Below are 24,456 nucleotides of genomic sequence, written 5' to 3'. Positions count from 1 at the left end.
TCAGGGTTTTATGTGAAGTGTGAGACAAATCATGAGTGGGTTTTTGAAAAGGGAAGGAAATTGGTGTTTTATGTTTTCAAAAGGACCCTAACTGGCTACAAAAAGTCACGGGCCTACTCAAGACATAGAAAGAGGCTTCATCTCAAGTGTGACCTTCTTTTGATTGGTAGTTCCTGAGCTCTGGGTTGAGAAGGGTCTATAATGGCAAGTCCTGGCTTGGGGGAAAAGAGTCTCACACCGGTTAGCAGTAACGTCATAGACATGGGATCGTTTTTTCCCCATAGGTTCATAGCTGACCAAGGATTTGATATGAAACAAGTCAACAGATGTGGCCAATGCTATAACATAAAAGTAAGAAATAGCCCCAAATCTTGATAATCATTCAAAAACGTGAAATACTGTAGTCCCTTCTAATCTGCAGTTTTGTTTTCTGCATACCAGTTACCAGCGGTCAACCGAGGTCTGAAAATATTAAAAGGATAATTCCAGAAATTGACAATTCATAAGTTTTAAGTTTTTCAAGTTCTGAGTAGCATGATGAAATCTCACACCGTCTTGCTCTGTCCCGCCCAGGACATGAATCATCCCTGTGTTCAGCGTCTCCGCACTGAATACATCCCCTGCAGTTTAGTCACTCAGTATCATCTAGGTTATCAAATTGACTGGCCAGTAACACAGTGCTTATATTCAAGTAACTCTTACCTTACTTAATAATGACCCCAATGCACAACGGTAATGACATTGGAAATTCAGATATGCAAAAGAGAAGCTGGAGGGTGCTTCCTTTAAGTGAAAAGAAAGGAATGTATATATAGGACAAAACATAGTATTATAGTGTTTGTACTCTCTGTGGTTTCAGGCATCCTCCAGCGATCATATCCCTCACGGACAAGGGGGAACGACTGTAGCAATTCAGTTCCTCACCAATAGAAAGCCCCATGGGTGGGATTATCTTTATGAATTGTAGAAACCCATTTCAGTGCAAAGCAGAGAATATCTGTACTGACTTTCTCTGTATCTGCTTGAGGAATTTTACATTTATTTTCACTAGAGGGCATCAACAACGATGGAGACTAATAGTGTCTAGAAAATGTAGTAAGATTAAATTTTCAAGGAGAAGTGAAGTTCTTCTCATTGCAGCTTTAACAACACCAAAAAAATAAAATCCTCTTGTAAGTGGACTGATTTCACTACTGTTGCTGTTGGAATTTTGTAAAACCCAGTTTGGTAGTTAGGCACACCTCATCACAAAGTTGACAGGGAATGCCAATCGCTAAATGAAAACTTCTCTATCTCTTCAATAATCCTACTACCCCCTTCCCAAGAGGACCGAAGTCCTTGTATACTCTCCAGTTTGTGTGATTTGGTTAAAATCATACCTAAGAAAAGAAATCAGAGTTTCATCCTAAGGGTGGAGATCAGAATTAAATGAAGGCATGGATAGTTTTCAAGGTACTGAAAGAATTGTCATCTTAAAAATAGAACATTTAAGTTGTTATAGACCATTGTCATTACTGTAAACCAGCCATACATTTTTTATTGCTTTCTTCTGTAACTGATGTTTTATATTTGTCCTGCTCATAATATACGCCAGCAAATGTGCAGCTAGAAATCTACGCATTGCAAAAAGTCTTCCATATCTCCTGACCCTGACCAACTTTAAAAACCAAGATTTTAGGAAGGGGGACAAAGGGATTGGCAGTTTAGGTCTAGAACAAGAAAACTCTCTTCCCATGTTCGGTCTGGGTTTTGACTTCCCGTACCTTGAGTACGAAACTGTCTCCAGGGAAGATGTGGGCCTCCACAAGATCAAAGCTTTGCGCAATTGACCACCTTGAGAGGTGATTTCATACCTCTACGAGAGATTCATGACGAAGTGGTTGAATCAAGGGTAGGATAAAAGAAGGATTTTGTCTCTTCTGTCTCTGGGGCATTGGTAGCACAGAGAACAGCCTGGTGTTTGTAATCTGCGAATTCGTGTAAATTTTTTTGCATTTGAGAATTCTTAGAAACACAGAATAATACAAAAATTTTAAATGTGGGTTGATTGGCGATGCTATATGCCTTGTACAGTTTTTTTCTGTTTGCCAAAAGCTTTCACATGTATTATCTCATGAAGTCTTCATAGCAGAGTAGGTAGACAGGAATCTGGATGGAGCTGAAGCTTGTTGAGGATAGCTCTGCGTCATGTTCCAGGTAACCCTGGACCAGAACCACACATAGCAGCCCGTTCCGCCTGATAGTACTCAAAACACACCTCTCCAGAGCCGGTGCCCTCACTGAGAAGGCGTGTTTATTGCTCACGCCTGTGTGGTCAGTCGGGTTTCTGAGTTCTGCAGGGCTTGCCTTCCAGGTGCAGGTTGCATTCTGGTGTTTCCACACATCTCTCATCCTCCTTGGAGCAGCCGCTGCAAAATAATGCTCTTCTTGTGACAAGACACAGAAATACGAGGGGCAGGCCCAACGCCACAGGCACATTTCAAACCCCTGCTTGTGGCACTACCACTAACATCCCGTCATACAAAGTGTTAGTGGGGCAAAGAAGTACCCCACTCATGAAGGTGGAAAGAGTGGAGAAAGGAAATATTTGATTACTAATAATCTAATATTCCATACTAGCTCTTCTCACTCAGTAGGCTTGTCAGCTACTCCTGGCTAAAATAAGTGAATTAAATTAATTGATTTGTTTAAAATGATGTTGATTTTAAAAAAAACCTGTTAAGTCATTATCATAGAGCTTCTGCTGCAAGACAAATACTTGACTATGGAATAGTAACTCTTAGGCTAATATATAGGTGAAAGAAAATATCGAGGTTTCCATTATTTAAGATGCAAGCGATATTTTACTTGAAATATTCAACTTAGAACAATAGGGTGATAAACTACTGAAAATTAGCTCAGTTGTAAACTGTGATGAAACTCTCTTCACTTCTTTGTGTCCTTGAGTCAGCACTGTCAGAGAGTCTTTGCAGCTAACAGAGAATAACGTTTGCAGTGGAGATTATTTTAAAAGGACATAAGTATGTACGTACACAGACACTTGTGCCTCTAGAGCCAGCTTTGTAAATCCAGTTTATAACCTCTTGACTGGGAAAAAGGACAGCTGATATTCTCTCAGAATGCCAATCCTCACTCTTCACTAGTACATTAGAATCACAGAGTTACATGTAAGGACTTAGAGGAACATCAATGTGTCTGATTTCTATTCATTCCTTTAACTATTACCTCAGGAGGGATAATTTGGGTAGCTTAGCATTTACCCTCCCAAAAGTAGTATTGCTTTTAATAGAACACATGTGTTCCTCATACATGTGTGACATAACTGTACCAGATGCTCAGTTTTCCAAGCATATTATTAACAACAGTTGTAATAATAACAGGTAGTAATAACAGGTAACAGGTGACTGAAGGTTTATTATGTGTCAGACACTTTATTAGCTCTTTAGATGCATTTTCTTATCGAACATTCGCAGTTAACTCTATAATGTAAGTTCTGCTGTTATTTCTATCTCTGATATAGGGAACTGAGGCAACGAGAGAATTTTTTGGGAGGGTTGGTAGGTAATATGTGTAAGGCCACTGGAACTTGAAAGACCTTTGTTTGTTCAGCCTGGCCTGTGTACACGAAACAGATTTGTTCTTCTAGACTTAAAAGGGTAAGACACCTGCAGCATGTGGAAAGAAAACTTGGGAGTAGAGAGAGTATTGTTTGTGTGCATGTTTGTTAGACAGACTTTTTTTTTTTTTTCAGAGCAGTTTTAGGTTCACAGCAAAACTGAGCAGAAGGTACGGAGATGTCCCACACGCCCCTTGTCCCCACACATGCAGGGCCTTCCCGATTCACAGCATCTCCCAGCAGAGGGTACCTTTGTTGCAATCAGTGGACCTACACTGACACATCATTGTAACCCAGGGTCCATAGTTTACATTACTGTTCACTCTTGGTGTTGTACATCCACCAGGTTTGGTCAAATTTGCAATGACATGTGTCCATCATTCTAGTATCATGCAGAGTATTTCACTGCCCTGAAAATATCCTCTGTGCTCCACCTAGTCATCCCTCCCTCTCCCTTAGCCCCTAGCAACCACTGATCTTTTTACTGTAGCCACAGTTTTGCCTTTTCCAGAATGCCATATAGTTGGAAATGAGTTTTTTTTATTGCTGGTTAAAGGAGCTTCGATTTATTTGTGCTGCTTGGGTAACAGTAGACTGGGAGAGGAGTCCTGGTTCAGCCGCTGCCACTAGCCTGCTTCACGGCCTCAGGCAACTCAACCTTTCTAACCTCAGTTTACTTATTTATAATATGAAGTGGTCCTGTCTAGCTCACACTTCCCCTGGAAGGTTCTGAGTCTCCCTTCCTGATCTCTTTTCCCCTTTGCACGTTTGGATGGAGGGATGGGACACACATAGAGTGAGACACAAAATCTTTTTTCTCCTTTCTTTTCTGGGAGCTGGAAAGTTTCATGCTGATTTGTGAGTAGTACACTTTGAATAGATGCCTAACTGATGAAACTTTATCTCTCTAGAGAAAAACATCTTATGGAAAGAGAAGTGGTCCCTGACTTGTAGGTTGAGAAAGGTGGGGATAGTTTGAAGACCTCACCAGCAACAAACACACATTTGTATGTATGTTAGAAAACCAAATGCCATCAGAAGTTAGACTATTTAATGAATGTAGCAGAAGATTTGTTTCTAGAAGTTGCTCAAAGATTACTCATTTTAAAATGCACACCATTGGTAGTTGAAGAATGATTTGCTGCAGCCAGGGCAAGTCAGGATGCTGCAGTCTCCTGCTTTCAGGACTGAAGATGGCTCCTCAGTATTTTGAGGTAGCTCTCTGAGTAACGGGGACAGGGAAGTGCAATTCTGTTCAGCACTAATATGTCACATCAGATCCTCTCGCCGATAAAACTGAACTGCGTCAAATGTCAATCATTATATATTTTGGTAGTATCAAGTGTTTTAAAGCTGTGAATTGCAATTGTGCAAACATACATATTATTTCCAAAATGCCTGTTTGGATCACTATGCTTTTTGGAGTTGAGGTACCTAAAATCTTCATATTTTAGAACAGGCTTAGCCTTATCGATTTGAGGTAAATGTTCTTCCGTTGTACATGAATTCTGCTTTACTTCTGTTTTAAGGACTGTAGATGGTTTTGATCAGGCTTTTTTATATTTTGATCACAGTTTCAACTGAAATGTTTACTGCTAGCTTGGTTCTCCTAGTAACTATAAAAAGGTGGAGTCTTGTGAATACTTATAAACATAGTTTTATTTTATTAGTGGTCCCTTAGAATTGGGTTCCATTATTTATTATAGGCTACTTATGACCTCGTATGTTTTATATCCACAGTCCCTAGAACAGTGCCTGGCAAACAGCAGGAAGACAATAAATATTTGTAAAATGGATGAGAGAATAAATGAATACTTGTGCCTTCTATTCTGAAGGATTTAAGGATAATATCTGTTACATAAACAAATAACTAGGGTGATTGTTTAAAATGTCACCAGAGTGGTTCATGACTGCATTAATTGTTCACCCTTATAAAGGACTGGAACCCTTTTCTTCCACTGAAGCAATCTTGAGAAAGCTTCAGGTTCCACACCTCTGCCAGATGACAGAACACAGCTCTTTGCTTAAATCATTACTATTTTCATACAAGCTCAGTAAGAAAATTAAATGCACTGGTTCCAACACAAAAGAATCCTAAAGAATTTAATTGTGAAAGTTGAAATTCAAGATGGTGGAGTAGATAAACACTGTGCTAGCCTCCTCCTGAGACCACATTAACATTACAACTAACTGGTGGAACAATCAACCTGGAGAATCATTAGAAGTCTAGCTCTACAGAAGTTTTATAACTAAGAATATATAGAAGAAGCCCTGTTGAAACTGGTGGAGGGACCGAGATGTGGAATGGGCTAGCCCCATACCTGCATGTGGCGGTTGAGAATCAGGAGGGATATGTCAGCCGTGGAGGTCTTCCCTGCCTTCCCTGAGGAGCGAAAGACCCTAACCCCACACTGGGCTTCTCGAGCCATAATGCCGGTGCTAGGAAGAGGAGTCCCCATGCTCCCCACAACATCTGCTGTGAAAACACAGTACAGATTCCAACCATCTGGGTTGGACAGAAAGCTGTAGGAAACCCAGACATCCTCTTAATGGGCTGGCACACAAACTTAATTGCAGGCACCCACCCTGGGCTCCAGTGGAGGAACAGTGACCCAGGTGGTGTTGGAGACATACAGGGAGAAACTGAATTGTGTGGCTGTGAGGTGAGGACTGGAAGGACAGAGAGTTACCATTTTACCTGTGTAGAGCCCTTCTCCTGTGCAGCTGGCAGGTGGGTGCCAACTTTCTTGTTTTGAGCCCTCCTCCACACAGCCAAATCTAAATCTGGCCAGGTGAACTCCTCTCGGACCACTATGGTGACTCCCTGAATCTCCACCCCACCCAACCCACACAACAAGAGTCAGAGGCACTTGCTCCGAGAACAGCCAGCCCCACTTGCATGCATTGCACTCTTTCTTGGACAACTCTCAGGGGTTTGTGGGCCTATGGTGGGTGCTCTGAGACTTTTGATGGATAGTTCCAAGATCAGCATGGTCACCAAACCAGAATCTACATTAACCTACTAAATACCACTCTTCTCACCCTGGTGACTCCTTGAGACTCACCCAACACACATACTACACGAGGCTGTATCAGCAACTGAGCCTTACGGGCATTGTCAGGCTGCAGCAGGCCGTGGGGTATCCGAGTCTTTTTCTGTAGTTAAACCATGCCTGGTACTGGTGGCAGCCATACTCAGTTTGCAGTGTGGCTTCGCCTATGCGCATCCAGGTCCAGCACAGTCAGCGACCAACCACAGATGACTTTGTAGCTCCTACCAGGGAGTCCCTGGCTGGTAACTGGCAGTGAATGACCTTAGCCTGCACTGGAGCCCTTGCAAGAGACCCCAGAACCAACATACCTGGAGGTCAGCTTCAGACTACAGCACAGCACTACCCAATTTCACCACAAGCTGCACCCAAAAGGAAGTCTCAACAGACACCACAGCCCACTGAGGCAAATCCCTCTATGCAAGGTTAGCTCCCCACACAGTAGCCAGTAAGCTATGGACATAACCAAACCCCACAACCAGTCAGCCTGAGGGTCAATCCCACCAACTGATGTGCCAATAGCAGTCAAGGCTCAACTGTGATGGGAGGGTGCGCACAATCCACAAAAGGGACACTCCTGGAGTACCCGGTGCAGGTGACCAGGAATAGTCCGCCACTAGGCCCCACAGGGCGTGTACTACATAAGGCCACCTGGAAAAGATTTGGAGGCTTACCAAATCTACCTAATATGTAGAAACAAACACAGAGAGGCAGCCAAAAGTGAGTGAACAAAGAAATGTGTCCCAAATGAAGGAACAGGAGAAAACTCCAAAAAAAGAACTAAACAAAATGGAGGCAAGCAATCTACCAGATGCAGAGTTCAAAATAATGGTTATAAGGATGCTCAAGAACCTGAGAAGAACTTCAACAAAGAGATAGCAAGGATAAAACAGGACATAGAAACCATAAAAAAATAAAAAAATAAAAAGAACCAGTCAGAAATGAAGAATACAATAACTGAAATGAAGAATGCACTAGAAGGAATCACTGGTAGACTACATGAAGCAGAGGATCAAATTAGCAGTTTGGAAGACAAGGTAGTGAAAAACACCCAATCAGAACAACAACAACAACAACAACAATAATAATAGTTTGAGACCTCTGGGACATCATAGTGTAACAACATCACAGTGAAGTGTAACAACATTCACATCATAGGGGTACCAGAAGGAGAAAAGAGAAAGCAAGGAATTGAAAACCTATTTGAATAAATAATGATGGAAAATTCCCTAACCTGGTGAAGGAAATAGACATACAAGCCCAGGAAGTACAGAAAGTCCCAGATATAATGAACCCAAACAGACACATTTTAATTAAAACAGCAAAGGTTAAAGATAAAGAGAGAATCCTAAAAGCAGCAAGAGAAGGACAACTAGTTACTTACAAGGGAGCTCCCATAAGATTCTGAGCTGATTTCTCAACAGAAACTTTGCAGGCCAGAAGAGAGTGGCAGGAAATATTCAAAGTGATGTAAAAGCAAGAACCTATAACAAAGACTACTTTACCTAGCAAGGCTATCATTTAAAATTGAAGGAGAGGTAAAGAGCCGTCCAGAGAAGGAAAAGCTAAAGGAGTTCATCACCACCAACCAGTATTACAAGAAATGTTAAAGGGACTTCTTTAAGAAGAAGGAGGCGGGATGAATAATAAAATGGCAATAACTATGTATCTATCAATAATAACTTTAAATGTAAATGGATTAAATGCTCCAATCAAAAGACATAGGGTAGCTGAATGGATAAGAAAACAAGATCTGTACATTTGCTGTCTATAAGAGACCCACTTCAGATCGAAAGATACGCCCAGACTGAAAGTAAAGGGATGGAAAAAGATATTTCATGTGAATGGAAATGAGAAAAGAAGCTGGAGTTGCAATGCTTATATCAAACAAAATAGACTTTAAAATAAAATAAAGGCTATAATAGACAAAGAGGGATATTACATAATGATGAGGGGATCAATCCAACAAGAGGATATAATCCTTGTAAACATGTATGTACCCAACATAGGAGCACCTAAATATATAAAGCAAATATTGACTGACATAAAGGGAAAGATTGACAGTAACGCAATCATAGCAGGGAAATTTAACACCCCATTGATACCCATAGACTTATCTTCCAGACGGAAAATCAACAAGGAAACAGCAGCCTTAAATGACACAGTAAATCAGATGGATTTAGTTGATATTTTTAGAGCATTTCACCCCAAAGCAGCAGAATAGACATTCTTTTCAAGTGCACATGGAACATTTTCCAAGATAAACCATGTGTTAGGCCACAAAACTAGTCTCAATAAATTTAAGAAGATTGAAATCATATCAAGTATCTTCTCTGACCACAATGGTATGAAACTAGAAATAAATTATTTAAAAAAAACTGTAAAACTAACAAATACATGGATGCTAAATAACTTGCTACTAAACAATGGATGGGTCAACAATGGGATCAAGGGAAACAACAAAAGAGACCTTGAAACAAATGAAAATGAAAACAGAATGACCCAAAATCTATGGGACACGGTGAAAGCAGTCATAAGAGGGAAATTCACAGCAATGCAGGCCTACTCGAGAAACAAGAAAAATCTCAAATAAACAATCTAACATTACACGTAAAGGACCTAGCAATAGAACAACAGAGTCCAAAGAGAGTAGAAGTAAGAAGGAAATAAAAAAGATCAAAGTGGAAATAAATATAATAAAGTCTAAAAAAAAAAAGAAGAGATCAATGTAACCAAGAGCAGATTTTTTGCAAAGATTAAACAAAATTGGTAAAACTTTAGCCTGATTTCATCAAGAAAAAAAAGAGAGGATCAAAATAAATAAAATCAGAAATGAAAGAGGAGAACTGACTACAGACACCACAGAAATACAAAAGATTATGAGAAAATATTATGAATAGTTATATGCTAACAAATTGGACAATCTGGAAGAAATGGATAAATTCCTAGAAACATACAATCTTCCAAGGCTGAATCAAGAAGAAAGAAAATCAGATCTGACTGATTGCTACTAATGAAATCGAATCAGTAATTAAAAAACTCCCAACAAAGAGAAGTCCTAGACTAGATGGCTTCACAGGTGAATTTTACCAAACATTCAAAAAAGAATTGACACCCATCCTTCTCAAACTATTCAAAAAAATTCAAGAGGAGGGAAAGCTGCCAAGCTCATTTTACCAGGCCACAAATATTACAAAAAAATAAAGAAAATTAGAGGTCGATATCCCTGATGAACATAAATGCAAAAATCCTCAACAACATATTATCAAACTGAATTCAGTCATGCATTAAAAAGATCATACACCACGATCAAGTGGAAATAATTCCTAGTATGCAAGGTTGGTTCAATAGCCACAATCAATTAACATGATATACCACATAAACAAAATGAAAGCTAAAAATCATATGATCATATCAATAGATGCAGAAAAGTATTTGACAGAATCAGCATCCATTTATGATAAAAACTCTCAGCAAAGCAGGAATAAAGGGAACATACCTCAACATAATGAGGGCCATATATGACAAACCTACAGCTAGCATCATACTCAATGGGGAAAAGCTAAAAATATTCTCCTTAAGATCAGGAACAAGACAAAGATTCCCACTTTCGTAACTTTTATTCAACGTAGTATTGGAAATCTTAGTCACAGCAATAAGACAAAAAGAAATAAAATGGCTCCAAATTGGAAAGGAAAAGGTAAAACTGTCATTATTTTCAGATGACATAATACTATATAGAGAGAACCTGAATGATTACACCAAAAACTATTAGAACTGATAAATGAGGTCAGTCAGGTAGCAGGATACTAAATTAATATTCAGAAATCAGTTGCATTTTTATACACCAATAATGAACTGTCAGAAAGAGAAATTAAGAAAACAATCCCATTTACAATTGCATCAAAAAAAATAAAGTAAAATATATAGGAATAAACTTAACCAAGGAGGTAAAATACCTGTACTTGGGAAACTATAAGACACTGAAGAAAGAAATTGAAGAAGATACAAATAAATGGAAGCATACACCATGCTTATCGATAGGAAGAATTCACATCATTAAAATGTCCATACTACCAAAACAATCTGTAGATTAAATGCAATCCCTATCAAAATGTCAATGACATTTTTTACAGAACTAGAACAAATGTTCTTAAAATTTATATGGAACTACGAAAGACCCTGTTTAGCCACAGCAATCTTGAGAAAGAAGAACAAAGCTAGAGGTATCACACTACCTGATATCAAATTATACTGTAATGTTATAGTAATTAAAACAGCATGGCATTGGCATAGAAACAGACACATAGATTGATGTAACAGCATATAGAGCCCAGAAATAAACCCACGCCTATATGGTCATTTAATCTATGACAAAGGAGACAAGAACATATTAAAGACAGTCTATTTAATAATTGTTGTTGGGAACCCTGGACAGATACATGCAGAAAAATGAAATGGGACCACTTTCTTACACCATATATAAGAATAAACTCAAAATGAATTAAAGACTTAAATGTAAGACCCCAAATCATAAAAGTCCTAGAAGGAAACATAGGCAGTAAACTCTCTGACATTGCTGTTAGTAATATTTTTTCTGATCTATCTCCTCAGGCAAAGGAAACAAAAGAAAAAATAAACAAATGGGACTATATCAAACTAAAAAGTTTTTGCATACCAAAGAAAACCAGCAACAAAACAAAAAGACAGCCTACTTAATAGGAAAAGATATTTGCCAATGATACATTTGATAAGGGGTTAATACCTAAAATTTATTTTAAAAAATTATCCAACTCAACACCAAAAAGCAAGCAATCCAATCAAAAAATGGACACAGGCCCTGAATACATTTCTCCCAAGAGTACATACTCATGACCAATAGACATGAAAAGATGCTCAATGTCACTAATCATCAGAAAAAAGCAAATTAAAACCACAATGAGATATCACCTCACACCTGTCAGAATGGATGTCATCAATAAATCAACAAACAAGTGTTGGCGAGGATGTGGAAAAAAGGGAACGCTCATGCACTGTTGGTGGGATTGCAAATTGGTGCAGCCACTATGTAAAACAGTACAGAGGTTCCTCAAAAAATAAAAAATAGAACTACCGTATGACTCAGCAATTCCACTCCTGGGTATTTATCCAAAGAAATCCAAAGCACTAATTCAAAAAGACATATGCACCCCTATGATCACAGCAGTGCTGTTTACAGTAGCCAAGATATGGAAACCACCTAAATGCCCATCCATAGAAGATTGAATAAAGATGTGGTATATATAAATGTAACAGAATATTACTCGGCCAAAAAAAGAATGAAATCTTCCATTTGCAACATCATGGATGGACCTAGAGGGTATTATGCTAAGTGAAATAAGTCAGACAGAGAAAGACAAATGCCATATGATTTCACTTATATGTGGAACCTAAAGAACAACATAAACAAACAAACAAAACAAGAGCAGACTCATAGATACTGAGAACAAACTGATGGTTGCCAGAAGGAAAGGAGGTTGGGGAGCTGAGTGAAAAAGGTGAAGAGAGTAAGAAATACAAATTGGCAGTTACAAAATAGTCATGGGGATGTACAGTACAGCACAGAGAATATAGTCAACAATGTTACAACAGCTATTTTAGTGCCATATGAGTACTAGAGTAATGGTAGGGCTGGGTGTGATCACTGCATAAATTATGTAAATGTCAAACCACTGCCCAGTATACCTAACACTGGTATATTGAATGTCAACTGTGACTGAAAAAAAATAAATAAGTGATTTAACAAAAAAAATTGTGAGTAGTTGAATATGTGGTTTAGAGGAGTCAATTATGAAGTACGTCTAACATTTCTTACGGCATGTTGGACGTACTCATTTTTATATTAACACATTTATTCCATGGTATTATTTACATTGGGTGACAGTAAATCCATTTTTAAAAGATATACTAAGTTTGATCATTTTTATGATCTCATTTCTATTGCTATTCCTCCTTCACCTCCCTTCCTTCCCCCCACCAAAGAGAAAGGAAGGAAGGAGGGAGGGAGGGAGGGAGGGAGGGAAGGAGGGAGAGAAAGAAGGAAGGAAGAAAGGAAGGAAGGAAGGAAAGAAGGAGAGAGGAAGAGGGAGAGGGAGAGAGGGAGAGAGAGAGAGAAAGGAAAAGAGTTAGCTTACAAATCCTGGCTTAGCCTTTCAAGTCCTGTGAACAATACTTGGTTGTTTTTATTTGGTTGATTTAAGTATTTATGTTTTCTTGTTATTGAAGTTGAAAATACAGCAATGTCTTTTAATATACAAAAAAACAAAATTGGTGAAAAGGAATTTTAGAGAATAACAATTAAAATTGTTCTCCTCGAGCGTATAGTGCATACCAATAAGCAAATGAGTAATTTCCAATTTAGGTGTTTTCTTCATATAGATTCAGGTCTGCTTTCACAGTGCATCATGCCATTTCAGGTGTAGTTCTTTTAAATTGAGCAATTTTAGACTACATAGCTTTGTTCTCCAGTTGTTTTCCTGTGGAATTTCAATGAATTGTGATGTGGTGCATAAAAGTATGGCAGTTTGATGGAAAACCTTCCCAGCCGTCTGTCCCCACACCTTCATCATGTCGCATAGCAAGTGATTACTTCCCTGCAAGCTCTCCTCCCTGGTCTCCAGCTGTGTGTGACCACCCTCTGCAGTGTCCCCACAATAAGAGAAGGTGAAAATCAGCCTGCAGGTTTAAATTAATTGCATTCCTTGGTTATGCTATTATATGAGTTAGCCAATGTTTTAAAGCACAACATTCTGAACTTGTAGTTTAAACATAATTGCAAAGAGAAAGCTGACATTGAAGTAGTAAGTGACAGAGTAAACTTAACTGAAGGAAAACAACGTAAAACACTCATATGCAAATACTCAAATAATCTGATAAATTTATTCATAGGCAGTTGGATATCTATTTTGTTAAATACACCTGTTATTGATTTGGGACACTAATGTAAACCCCTTGTTGTTTTCAAAACTTACATGGTTCATTATGTTGTTTTCATTCTAATGGAACATTACGTTTATTCATGATGGAAATAGTTTTCAAAATAGTTTTTAGTCTCATAAACGTAATGCGTGCACAGTGCAGAAAATGTTAGAAGTGGCTCCATTTGAAAAGGTGTACTTGGGCAGTTAAGATCTGAAAGATGCTGTTGAATACGAGATATCAGATCCTGTATGTTACTTGAGCTAGTTTTAGATATCTGAGTTTATCCTGCCTTCATTTGGAAAAGAAACAGATGTAGTTAGTGGCTCTGCTTCTGGGCTCCCAGGGGACTGCGTCCATATCCACACTGTACCCTTTTCGCCCTGTATTTGTAATTCTTCATTTACATTTTTGTGCCACTACACTGTAGCCAGGACTTACTTGTGTTCATGGGCCCATTGCCCCATGCAACACCTGGCACACAGGCAGGTGCCTAAGTGACATTCACTAAAAGAATTAAGAGTTTATACAGATTGTACGCCTGAAACCTATGTAACTTTACTAACAATTGTCACCCCAATAAACTTGAATTTAAAAAAAAAAGAATTAAGAGTTTATGTGAAGGGATGGAAGGTAAACATAGGAAGCCTTCATTTTTCCTTACTTTTTCCTACTTTCATATGGCATGTTTCACTACCAAATCTGGCTCTTAGGCACAGCTAAAATGGACATACTGTACACGCATTTAGGAAAAACATTTCTGTTAGCGTATCCTGGCCAGCTTTACATAGAAGCGATTCTTAGAACTAATATTTATGTGTGGTCATTAATTGCTAAGAATAATAATTTACTCGTAAATGCAAGATTGTATTAATTTTATCTGTAATGGAATTCTTGTTCCTCCCGAAATCCTAGCAAATTATTAAAATTGCTTTGTGGGGAGTACAAAGTTAAGGAAATCAAATTTGTTTTAGAAGGCCATTTGATGTAATTAATTTTTAAAATGTATCTTGTTTTTTTAATACCAGACTTTACATAATAATAAGGTTTTTAAAAGACCTTTATAAAAAGAACTATTTTTCCCATTTATCCTTTCTTTGTCAGTTAATCCTCAAACCTAGAACATGCCTTTAAATTTCTGCTGTACACCAACTGGCTATATTGCATCTCACATAATGCAGTCTCATAAAGAATAACTCAGACTTTAGACATTTTTTTGAAACAAATAAATACATAATTGTTGGTGAGCACCTTTGCTTATAGCTTTAGAACAAGGGATATTTATAATCAGGCCTGGTCTTCAGCTAATGCACACCATTGTAGCATAATAGCTGATTTCTGTACTGATTGATTAATAGCCTTGCAGGTTATTAAAATATTTTTACAGTTACCCCTGCTTATGACTCTGGGACTCCACTAGAACTTTAATGTATTCTTGGGGGAATATTTGAGTTGTATGTGTAATTCCAAGTCTTTGAAACCTGGAAATTGGAGATCAGTAAGTGTTCTAACCCCTAACCTTTCTGTCACACTTCATGTCCAATTTATCAATAAATTTTACTGGTTCTACCTTTTAAAAAAGTTTCAGACTGACACCTTCTCATTGCATTCACTCTGTTGCCATAGTCCAAGAGCTATCATATCTCTCCTGAAGAGTTGTAATAAGCTTTTATTGGTCTCCCTGCTTCCAATCTTGACTCTGGTAGTGTATTCTCCAAACGGAATCCAGAGTGATCCTTTAAAAAAAAGTCTAGATCGTATTTAAAGGCCACAAAGTCTCTGGGCAAGCTGATCTTCTGCCTTTCTGCCCCATCTCTCTCAGCTTCCACTCATCTTTCCTGGGCTCTCTGTCCACTCCAGCCACCCTTCCTCCAGGGTCACTCCAGCCTTGTACATCCCCTTCTAGAATGTGAGCTCCCTGCAGGCAGGAAGGTTTTCTGTTTGGTTCTCTCCTGTACCTTCAGCCCCAAGAAGTATACCTGGTGCACAGTAGTTGCTCAATAAACAGTAATTCAAAGCAAGAATCATTGCACAGTATTTTCAGTCAATCCTTTTGAATAAACTCTGTGTGTAGAGATAGGAAGCTGAGTGTGTTCTTAAATTTCTTTTTGTTGTTCTTATCTAATGGCATTCTTCTACATGAAACATACCATAACAAAAGCAATATAAATCATTTTGATTCTCTCCTTTAAAAAGCTTATAATCAAAAGCAGACAACACTGACAAAAGACACCAACAAATAATAAGCAAAGTTAAGCCTATTGAGTATAAATTATTAAAAAGAAACTGGATCAATATGAAAAAGAAACCATTTAATTTTACTAGAGGATGTATACACAAATCCTATCTAAATGGAAAGAAACACCATATTGTTATGTATAAAGATTTTGTATTATCCCTTTCATATAAATATATATTTTAAAGAAACTCCAACTACATTTCCAACGGGAATTTCTTTTGTTTCTTTTGTTGGCTCACTGTTTTGTTTGAAACTCACCTTTCCTCATCGTACAACCTCAAACTGGTCACTTTATTTCTCTTTGTTTTACTTTGTTAGAATACTGTCTTTTTTCCCAGCTTCGTGATATATGATTGACATTTAACATTGTTTAAGGTGCACAACATAATGATTTTATATGTGTATACAAGATCGGACAATTAATTTCACGAACTCATCCTAGAAAAAGTGCTACATACCTCATTGCTGAATATCACTACAGTCACCTTTGAAGTACTCTCCTTGGGAAGCCAGGCACTGATGCCAGTGCCTAGTCCATCGTTCGAAGCAATTTTGGAACCCTTTTCCTGGAATGGCCATCAGAGCTGTCGTCATGTTACCCTTGATATCCTGAATGTCATCAAAATGTCTTCCTTTCAATATTTTCTTTATCTTCAGGTAAAAGAAAGAAGTCATTGGGGGTCAGATCAGCTGAGTAGGGAGGGTGTTCCAACACAGTTATTTTTTTACTGGCTAAAAACTCCCTCACAGACAGTGTCATGTGAGCTGGTGCATTGTCGTGGTGCAAGAGCCATGAATTGTTGGCAAGAACTTCAGGTCGTTTTCATTTAACTTTTTCACGCAGCCTTTTCAGCACTTCCACATAGTAAACTCGGTTAACTGTTTGTCCAGTTAATACAAATTCATAATGAATAATCCCTCTGATATCAAAACACATTAGCAACATCGTTGCAACAAGTTTGCGAACTTGTCAGATTTCGTACATTACAAAATAATTACTACAATAAGTTTAGTTAACATCTATCACTTAACAGTTACAATTTTTTTTTTTTTTGGTGTGGTGAGAACTTTTACAATCAGCTCTCATAGCATCTTTCAAATACACCATGCAGTACTGTTAACTATAGTCACCATGCTATATTACATCCCCAGACCTTATTCATCTTATAATTGGAAGTTTGTACCCTTTGACTACTTTCACTCATTTACAGCCCCCACTCCATCCCTGGCCCCAGCTACCACCAATCTGTTCTCTACTTTTATGAGTTTGGGGATTTTTAGATTCCACATGTAAGTAATATTATACAGTATTTGTCTTTCTTTGTCTGACTTATTTCACTTAGCATAATTCCCTCAAGGTCTATCCATGTTGCAAATGGCAGGATTTTCTTCTTTTTCATGGTTGAATAATATTCTATTGTATATATACACCACATTTTCTTTATCAATTTATCCATCTTAGGTTGTTTCCGTATCTTGGCTATTGTGAATAATGCTGCAGTGAACATAGGGGTGCAGAAATCTCTTCGAGATAGTGATTTTGTTTCCTTCAGCTATACACCCAGAAGTGAAATTGCTGGATCACATAGTAGTTCTACTTTTAATTTTTTGAGGAACCTTCATACCATTTTCCATAGTGGCTGCACCAATTTACATTCCCACCAACAGTGTACAAGGATTCCATTTTCTTCACATTCTCATCAGCATTAACTCTTGTCTTCTTGAAAATGGCCATTTGAACATGAGGTGATATCTCATTGTGGTTTTGATTTGCATTTCCCTGTTGATTAGTGATGTTGGGCACCTTTTCATGTACTTGGCCATTTGAATATCTTCCTTGGAAAATGTGTCTGTTCAGGTCCTTTGCCCACTTTTTAATTGGATTATTTGGTTGCTTTTATTTGTTTTGCAGGTTTTTTTTGTATTTTTATTTTTGTTTTTTGTTGTTTTTTTGCCGTTGAGCTATTTGAGTTCCTTATATATTTTTAATATTAACCTCTTATCAGATATGAGGTTTGCAAATATTTTCTCCCATGAAAACTTTGCCTTTTCATTTTATTGATTGTTTCTTTTGCTGTACAGATGCTCTTTAATTTGATAAACTTGTTTATTTTTGCTTTTGTTGTTGTGCTTTGTGGATTGTAGCCACAAAATCATTAAGATTCCCTGTTTTCTTCTATGGTTTCAGGTCTTACTTTTAAGTCTTTAATTCTTTTCACGTTATATAAGTTTTTGTGAGTGGTGTAAGATAGGTGTCCAGTTTCATTTTTTTGCATGTGAATATCCAGTTTTCCCAGCACCACTTATTGAATACACTCTTTTCTGCATTGAGTATTTTGGCTTCTTGTCAAATATTAGTTGACCTTATATGCATGAGTTTTTTTCTGGGCTCTCTATACTGTTCTATTAATCGATGTGTCTTTTTTTATGCAAGTACCATACTATTTTAATTACTGTAGCCTTGTAATACAGTTTGAAATCAGGAAGTACAATACCTCCAGCTTTGTTCTTCTTTCTCAAGATTGCTTTTACTATTCAGGATCTTTTCTGGTTCATAAGAATTTTAGGATTGTATTTTCTATTTCCGTAAAAAAAAAAAAAAAAAATGCCACTGGATCTTGATAGGGATCACATCAAATCTGTAAATATGTGGGTAGTAAGAACATTTTACCATCCATTAATTCTTTCCATTATGAGCATGGAATATCTTTCTGTTTATTTGTGTCTTCTTAACTTTCTTTCATCAGTGCCTTATAACCTCTTTGGTTAAATTTATTCCTAGTTATTTTTTTGGTTTTGGCACTATTGGAAATAGGATTGTTTTCTTTATTGTTTTCTTGAATAATTTGTGTGAGTGTATGGAAACAAAACTGATTTTTGTATATTGATTTTGTGTTCTGCAACTTGACTGAATTTGTTCTGTTTTTTAGTGAACTCTAATATTTTCTACATCATGTCATCTGCAAGCAGAGACAATTGTACTTCTTCCTTTCCATTTTGTATGCCTTTTATTTGTTTATTTTTTCTTGCCTAATTTCTCTGGCTTGGACATTTAGTACTATGTTGTATAGCAGTGGTGAGTGGCACCCTTGTCTTGTTCCTGATATTAGAGGAAAAGCTTCCTACCTTTCACCATTAAGTATGATATTAGCTGTGGGCTTGTTATGGCCTTTATTGTGTTGAGGTACTTTCCTTTATATCCAGTTTGTTGAGAGTTTTTAGGATGAATGGATTTTGAATTTTGTGAAAATTTTTTTCTGCATCGATTGAGACGATCATGTGATTTTTATCTTTCATTATATTAATATGATATTTTTTTGACTTGCATATGTTGAGCCATTCTTACATCCTAGGATGCTTACTATAAAAGAGACATTGTTTTTTCATTGCTTGTGGAAAAATGAAAAGTAACCTGTTTGCATCTATTTAAATGTAAAATGTGCTTACCATTTGCTAAACAGTTCTATACTGGGATAGCTATTCAACAGAAATGAAAGCATCAGTGTATAGAGATGGATGTGCAAGGATATTTATTAAAGCATTGTTTTTAAAGTAAAAGGAACTGGAAGCTACCTAAATTTTCATCTGTTTGAAATGGTCAAATAACTTATGGTACTGCTATCCTGTGAAATATTAACAGAGTTTTAAAATAATTGTTACACTTATTTTCTTGATTTGAAGACCTATATTATTAAATACCTAAAATTTTTTCAGAGAATATTTATTGTACAAGCCATTTAAAAATTTAAAGCAGTGTATGTATTTGTGTAGATGGATGGGTTTGTGTTTATTAACATAAGAAATATGTGGAAAGAGACATACCAAGATATTTACAAATACCATATTATCAGAAGTGAAAAATGGGAACAAGAGAGATTATCAATATCTATTTTATACCACTTTTTTGTTTAACTTGGTAAAACAAATGTTATGTTTTAATTTAAAATATATAATAAAGGTTGTTCAATGATAAATGTAAATAAACATACATTGTAGGATATTGGTAGTTTGGCTTTGCACATGTGTAAATACCATATGGTGTATGAAAGGAGAGCCAACATTACTGTATTTGGTCAGAGATATCTTTTTTCATAGAGAAAACACTTGACTGATGTATCCATATTCTCACTCGACTGATGTATCAATATTCTCCTATAAATCTAATTAAAGTTTAGAGGTTTGGAATTTACATTTTTTTCCAACTCACGTAAAACTTATTCTAAGAAATAATCACTAGGAAACCACATTATGAAACAAATCACTCTAAACAAAAGAAAATAATGCTTCATTGTTAAGAGCTTCCTATTTTACTCTTCGTAACTGTCCCATGTAAAAGTGAAGACCTGTGTTGGCTAGCATAATAGGACTAAACCGATCACTACCTTTTTAAGAGCTGATTTTTTAAAACACGTTTGCAATTTGTACATTTGAAACAAAAATTGTTTATCCTTTTTTCTTTTTTATTTCAGAGCGCTTTACCGTGTACAGCTCTAAAAACCTTAGACAAGCATGGAATAAGTAAGTCTTTATACAGATTGTACTCTGTACTCATTCTCTCTCTCTCTCTCTCTCTCTCTCTCTCTTTCTCTCTCTCTCTCTCTCTCTCTCTCATGCGTGCACAAATTTTAAAACTCTCCTGATAAATTGTCATGACATCTTTTTTATTTATACATCCAATTATTCATTCATCCATTCATTTAACCATTAACCAGTTATTAAGCCCTGTGTGCCAGCCCATGTTCAGCCTTGAACCAACACTGTTGTACGAACCAACACTGTTGGGTTCCTAGAGCTATGTGGCATTGCTTCAGAGTTGTAAATCCTAAAATTCACCGTGCTCAGTCTTCTTGTAACTAGATTCCAAGAAACATTTTAGCATCAACAAAATAGCATTTATTAAGTACAATATAATGACTGACTTTCTAATCTAAGTAAAGTTGATGACAACCTTTGAGTTAGATAAAATTGATCTTTCAGATTTTTTCTATTCATCTATTTTTTTCCCCTAAGCCTTATTGGGAAACGAAGTACATATATCACTTAAAGTATATGTACTCCATTTATTTAATTTTTATTCTCTCATTTCAACTTGTTGAAATAGGTTTATTTATTGGCTTCGAAATTTGATGAAATCTGTAGATCTGAATTTCTCAATTTATTCAGAGGTCTTTTATTGCAAGCCAACCTGTTAGTAAATCATTAAAAGTTGGAAAGCAGAGTAACAGAGTCACTAGTTTTCTTGGGGGTATCACATTTCAAGCATTATGCTGGGAAAAAGGTAACTGGAACTAATTTGATAAACTATAATTTGTCATAACAAAATTTAGTCTATAGGGAATTTAGCATTATTGTCTCACTTTTTACTGTTATGACATTTTAATTTTAGATATCATCAGTTATGAAAATAAAAAGTAAGAAAAAAAACTTTTTATAATAAAAATACCTTTAGTTGATGCTGTCAGTAGATAGAGTAGACAGTTTATTGTAAGGAACTCATGGAAAGACTACATTAAATTCTACAGTGGTTTATTTGGAAGATTTGGCAATTTATTTTGAGTCCATTCATACTTAGAAGAACATTCTGGTATAATTAGTTTTGTCTAATTTAAGGCTTTGCACTTGCCATTTGAAGAGTCAATTCTTAATATCTAGAGTCTCCCTACTATGGAGGGAGGCATGCGCTTTGCCTGGAACATTCTTTGTGTGTTCCTCACCCTTTTAACTTTACCCCCCTCCACTTAACTGATCCGTGGTCTAACACAGTTTAAAATGTTTTCGTATACCAGGTAATGTATACAGTATACAGTTCCTACCTTAATGAAATGATCAAACACATTCTTCTCTCATCACTGCTTGATACGTTTTTTTCAACAAGGTAACCACTTTATGAAACAATTCTTGATAAAGCAGTTGAATCGCTAACCCTATCTTTGAAGTAACAGGGAAATCTGGCAAATCCACTCATACTAGCATTTGTGGAGAATAGCCTCCAATTTGGATAACTCTGAATTTCCTTCCTTCAGAGGGACATAGCTAGAATGGCCTCCAAATTACCCAGGAAAACATATATGGCAATTCTCATCCACTTAGAATCATTGACTAAAGATGGGGGAGGTCTGGGAACAATGCTGTGATATTTCTTCCACTGTCTTCTTGTGGATATGATCCCTCGCCATTTATACGTGGCCCACTCCATTCGTCCCTTTTAGCGACTTCTATTCAGCATCCGCCATCATAGGTACTCTAACATACCTGGGGTGCCAAAAAATTGTATACAAGTGGACACTTTGGTCAACGTTGCTCAAGGAGCAGTTTGCCGTAATCAGAACTGTCTGGACGCTGATGGTAACCACTTTGAGCACCTCTTGTAATTGCAGAAGTCAAATGTGACTTGTATTCACCTTTTGTTATCGGTATATATTGAGTATTACAATTTTAATACACTTTCCTTTCTTAAAATATGTATACATTTTTGGGGGCACCCTCTGTATATGCCCCAATGAATGGCCTTTCTTGTTCAACCATTTCACAGAGACTAGTGGGACACCTCTCAGAGAAGATACTTTGGTCCATTTCCATTACTTTATCCCAGGAGAGACTAGGTTATTTCTTTCATTTTTTTAAAAATTAATGTTTATTGGGGTGGCAATTGTTAGTAAAGTTACATAGATTTCAGGTGTACAATTCTGTAATACATCATGGATATATCACATTGTGTGCTCACCATCCAGAGTCAGTTCTCTTTTCCATTAACATATATTGGATCCCCTTTATCCTCTTCTACCACTCCCCACCCCCCCTTACCCTCTGGTAACCACTAAATTATTGCCTGTGTCTATGAGTTTTTGTTTCTTCATTTCTCTTGTTCGTTTGTTGTTTTCAGTTTTATATGCTATATATCAGTGAAATCATATGGTTCTCGACTTTCTCTGTCCGACTTATTTCGCTAGGTTATTTCATGGCTTCCAAAAACAAAAAGAAAATTGAAGTAATGTTCAACTTTGCATTGTTTATCTTCAGTGTGACCACTTACAACCTGATGTTTTTCTTTCTCTGAGAGGTATTGATTATGTCACAACAAAAGTAGTTAATTGCATTAACAAAAATCAGGATGTACAATCCTCTGGTAGTGCTGTTTTGGAAATTTTAAAAACTATGTGCACCGTGCTCAGTTCTCTAAAATTTTCTTAAAAGATGCTAAATATGAGTAAATGTGCTTTTGAGGGCTAATAAGAATTCTTCAGAATATTATTTTTCACAAAATAAGAATACAGTTTCTATTTAAGATATCACTATAGAGGTATTTGATTTGTTTTTGCATTTTCCGTGAACATAGGATTTATGAATTTTCTACCAAAAACAAGGTCTAAAATACCGAAGGAAATATTATGTTTTCATGTAGTTTTTATAATCAGTTTATAATCAGTTTTATAATCAGTTTTATAATCAGTTTATAATCAGTTTATAATCAGAATTGTAGTCAATGATTTTTTTTTAAATCTCTACCATCACATATGCTTTTTTAAAAAATTAGAATTAATTCAAAGTTATTTAATAAACTGAATCCCAACTTTAGATTACTTTTAAAATATTTTAGGTAAAATATTAAAAGCTGAGCTTGAGGTAAAATTTTTAAATTATAAACATAACTTGTTTAGAACCATGCTATTTTTATGGCCTCCTAAGTCTTATTTTTGTTGCCTTAGGATTTATTTTGGAAAACAGTAATAAAATCATCGCTAAAAATATTATTAAAAAATATTACTTTCTGGTATCCCAGTGTTACATACTGAATCCTTAGAGCCAAGCTATAGCCTCTAGCCAGTTTGAACCCACTGCAATTTAGAGAGCACTGAGAATTCAGAGACATTAATTATGTTATTGATTCTTCCTCCAAATGGACTTGTGACCCAGCAACCTTCATGACATTTCAACATTTCTCACTTCAGAGTGAGGTCTAGATTTGGAAGAACTGCATTTAAACACTATTAAGCCAGCTCTGGCTTTCTCCATTGCTGCTGACTAATTTGTTTGTCAACAGCACAATTATAAAACTGAAGCAATTAGTAAATTCTCTTGTACAGCAGTAATAGATTCAAAATAGATTGAACTCATTTGCAAGAACTAATCTGAGTTCAGTTTAGATGGGTTAATAAAAGGGTAGGTTAATATAAAGAAGCAAGTCACTATTCAAAATTAAGTAACAATGTCTTTTAAAATATATATTAACTCACATATTAAAGCAAGTGGATACGTTAACCTGCCTAAGAGATTAAGAATTTCTTGAGAAATGAATCCTCAAGTCCCTTTGAACGGCTGTAACTAACATGTGACCCAGACTATTTGGGGACCAAATCTGCCCTAGGTAACCCAGGCAATTCCCTGCTGAATTCATTTATATCAGTAACCATGGGCATAATTTTATCCTTTGAAGGACTTTTTAGTATTCTGGGCAAACAAAGCACTGATGGGAGAAAAATATCAAAAGATCTAGCAGATGCGTAAACTCAAAAGGATAATATAAAGAAGAAACCTTAATTATAGGATTGAGAATAATAAACATATATTAGTAAAGAAAAGAAAGTGGTTTTCTT

The 24,456-nt window shown here is 36.5% G+C and overlaps 1 protein-coding gene and 1 long non-coding RNA gene across 4 annotated transcripts in view; one reads left to right on the top strand and one right to left on the bottom strand.

The window, feature by feature from the left end:
- The window catches only part of CDK14 (cyclin dependent kinase 14), a 553,564-nt gene that overhangs the window by 410,729 nt on the left and 118,379 nt on the right, over positions 1-24,456 (top strand). For all 3 annotated transcript variants that reach the window (XM_033088529.1, XM_033088527.1, XM_033088530.1), the window contains one exon: positions 20,332-20,380. In XM_033088529.1, coding sequence (XP_032944420.1) covers positions 20,332-20,380 — 49 coding nt within the window. The remainder of the gene's footprint in view (positions 1-20,331; positions 20,381-24,456) is intronic.
- The window catches only part of LOC117012345 (uncharacterized), a 49,383-nt gene that overhangs the window by 1,465 nt on the left and 23,462 nt on the right, over positions 1-24,456 (bottom strand). The gene's annotated exons all lie outside the window — the stretch shown is intronic.

The sequence above is a fragment of the Rhinolophus ferrumequinum genome, chromosome 20, assembly GCF_004115265.2.
Source record: "Rhinolophus ferrumequinum isolate MPI-CBG mRhiFer1 chromosome 20, mRhiFer1_v1.p, whole genome shotgun sequence".
Lineage (NCBI taxonomy): Eukaryota > Metazoa > Chordata > Mammalia > Chiroptera > Rhinolophidae > Rhinolophus > Rhinolophus ferrumequinum.
The sequence above is the reverse complement of the archived record's forward strand: the minus strand, read 5'-3'. Positions and strand labels throughout refer to the sequence as shown.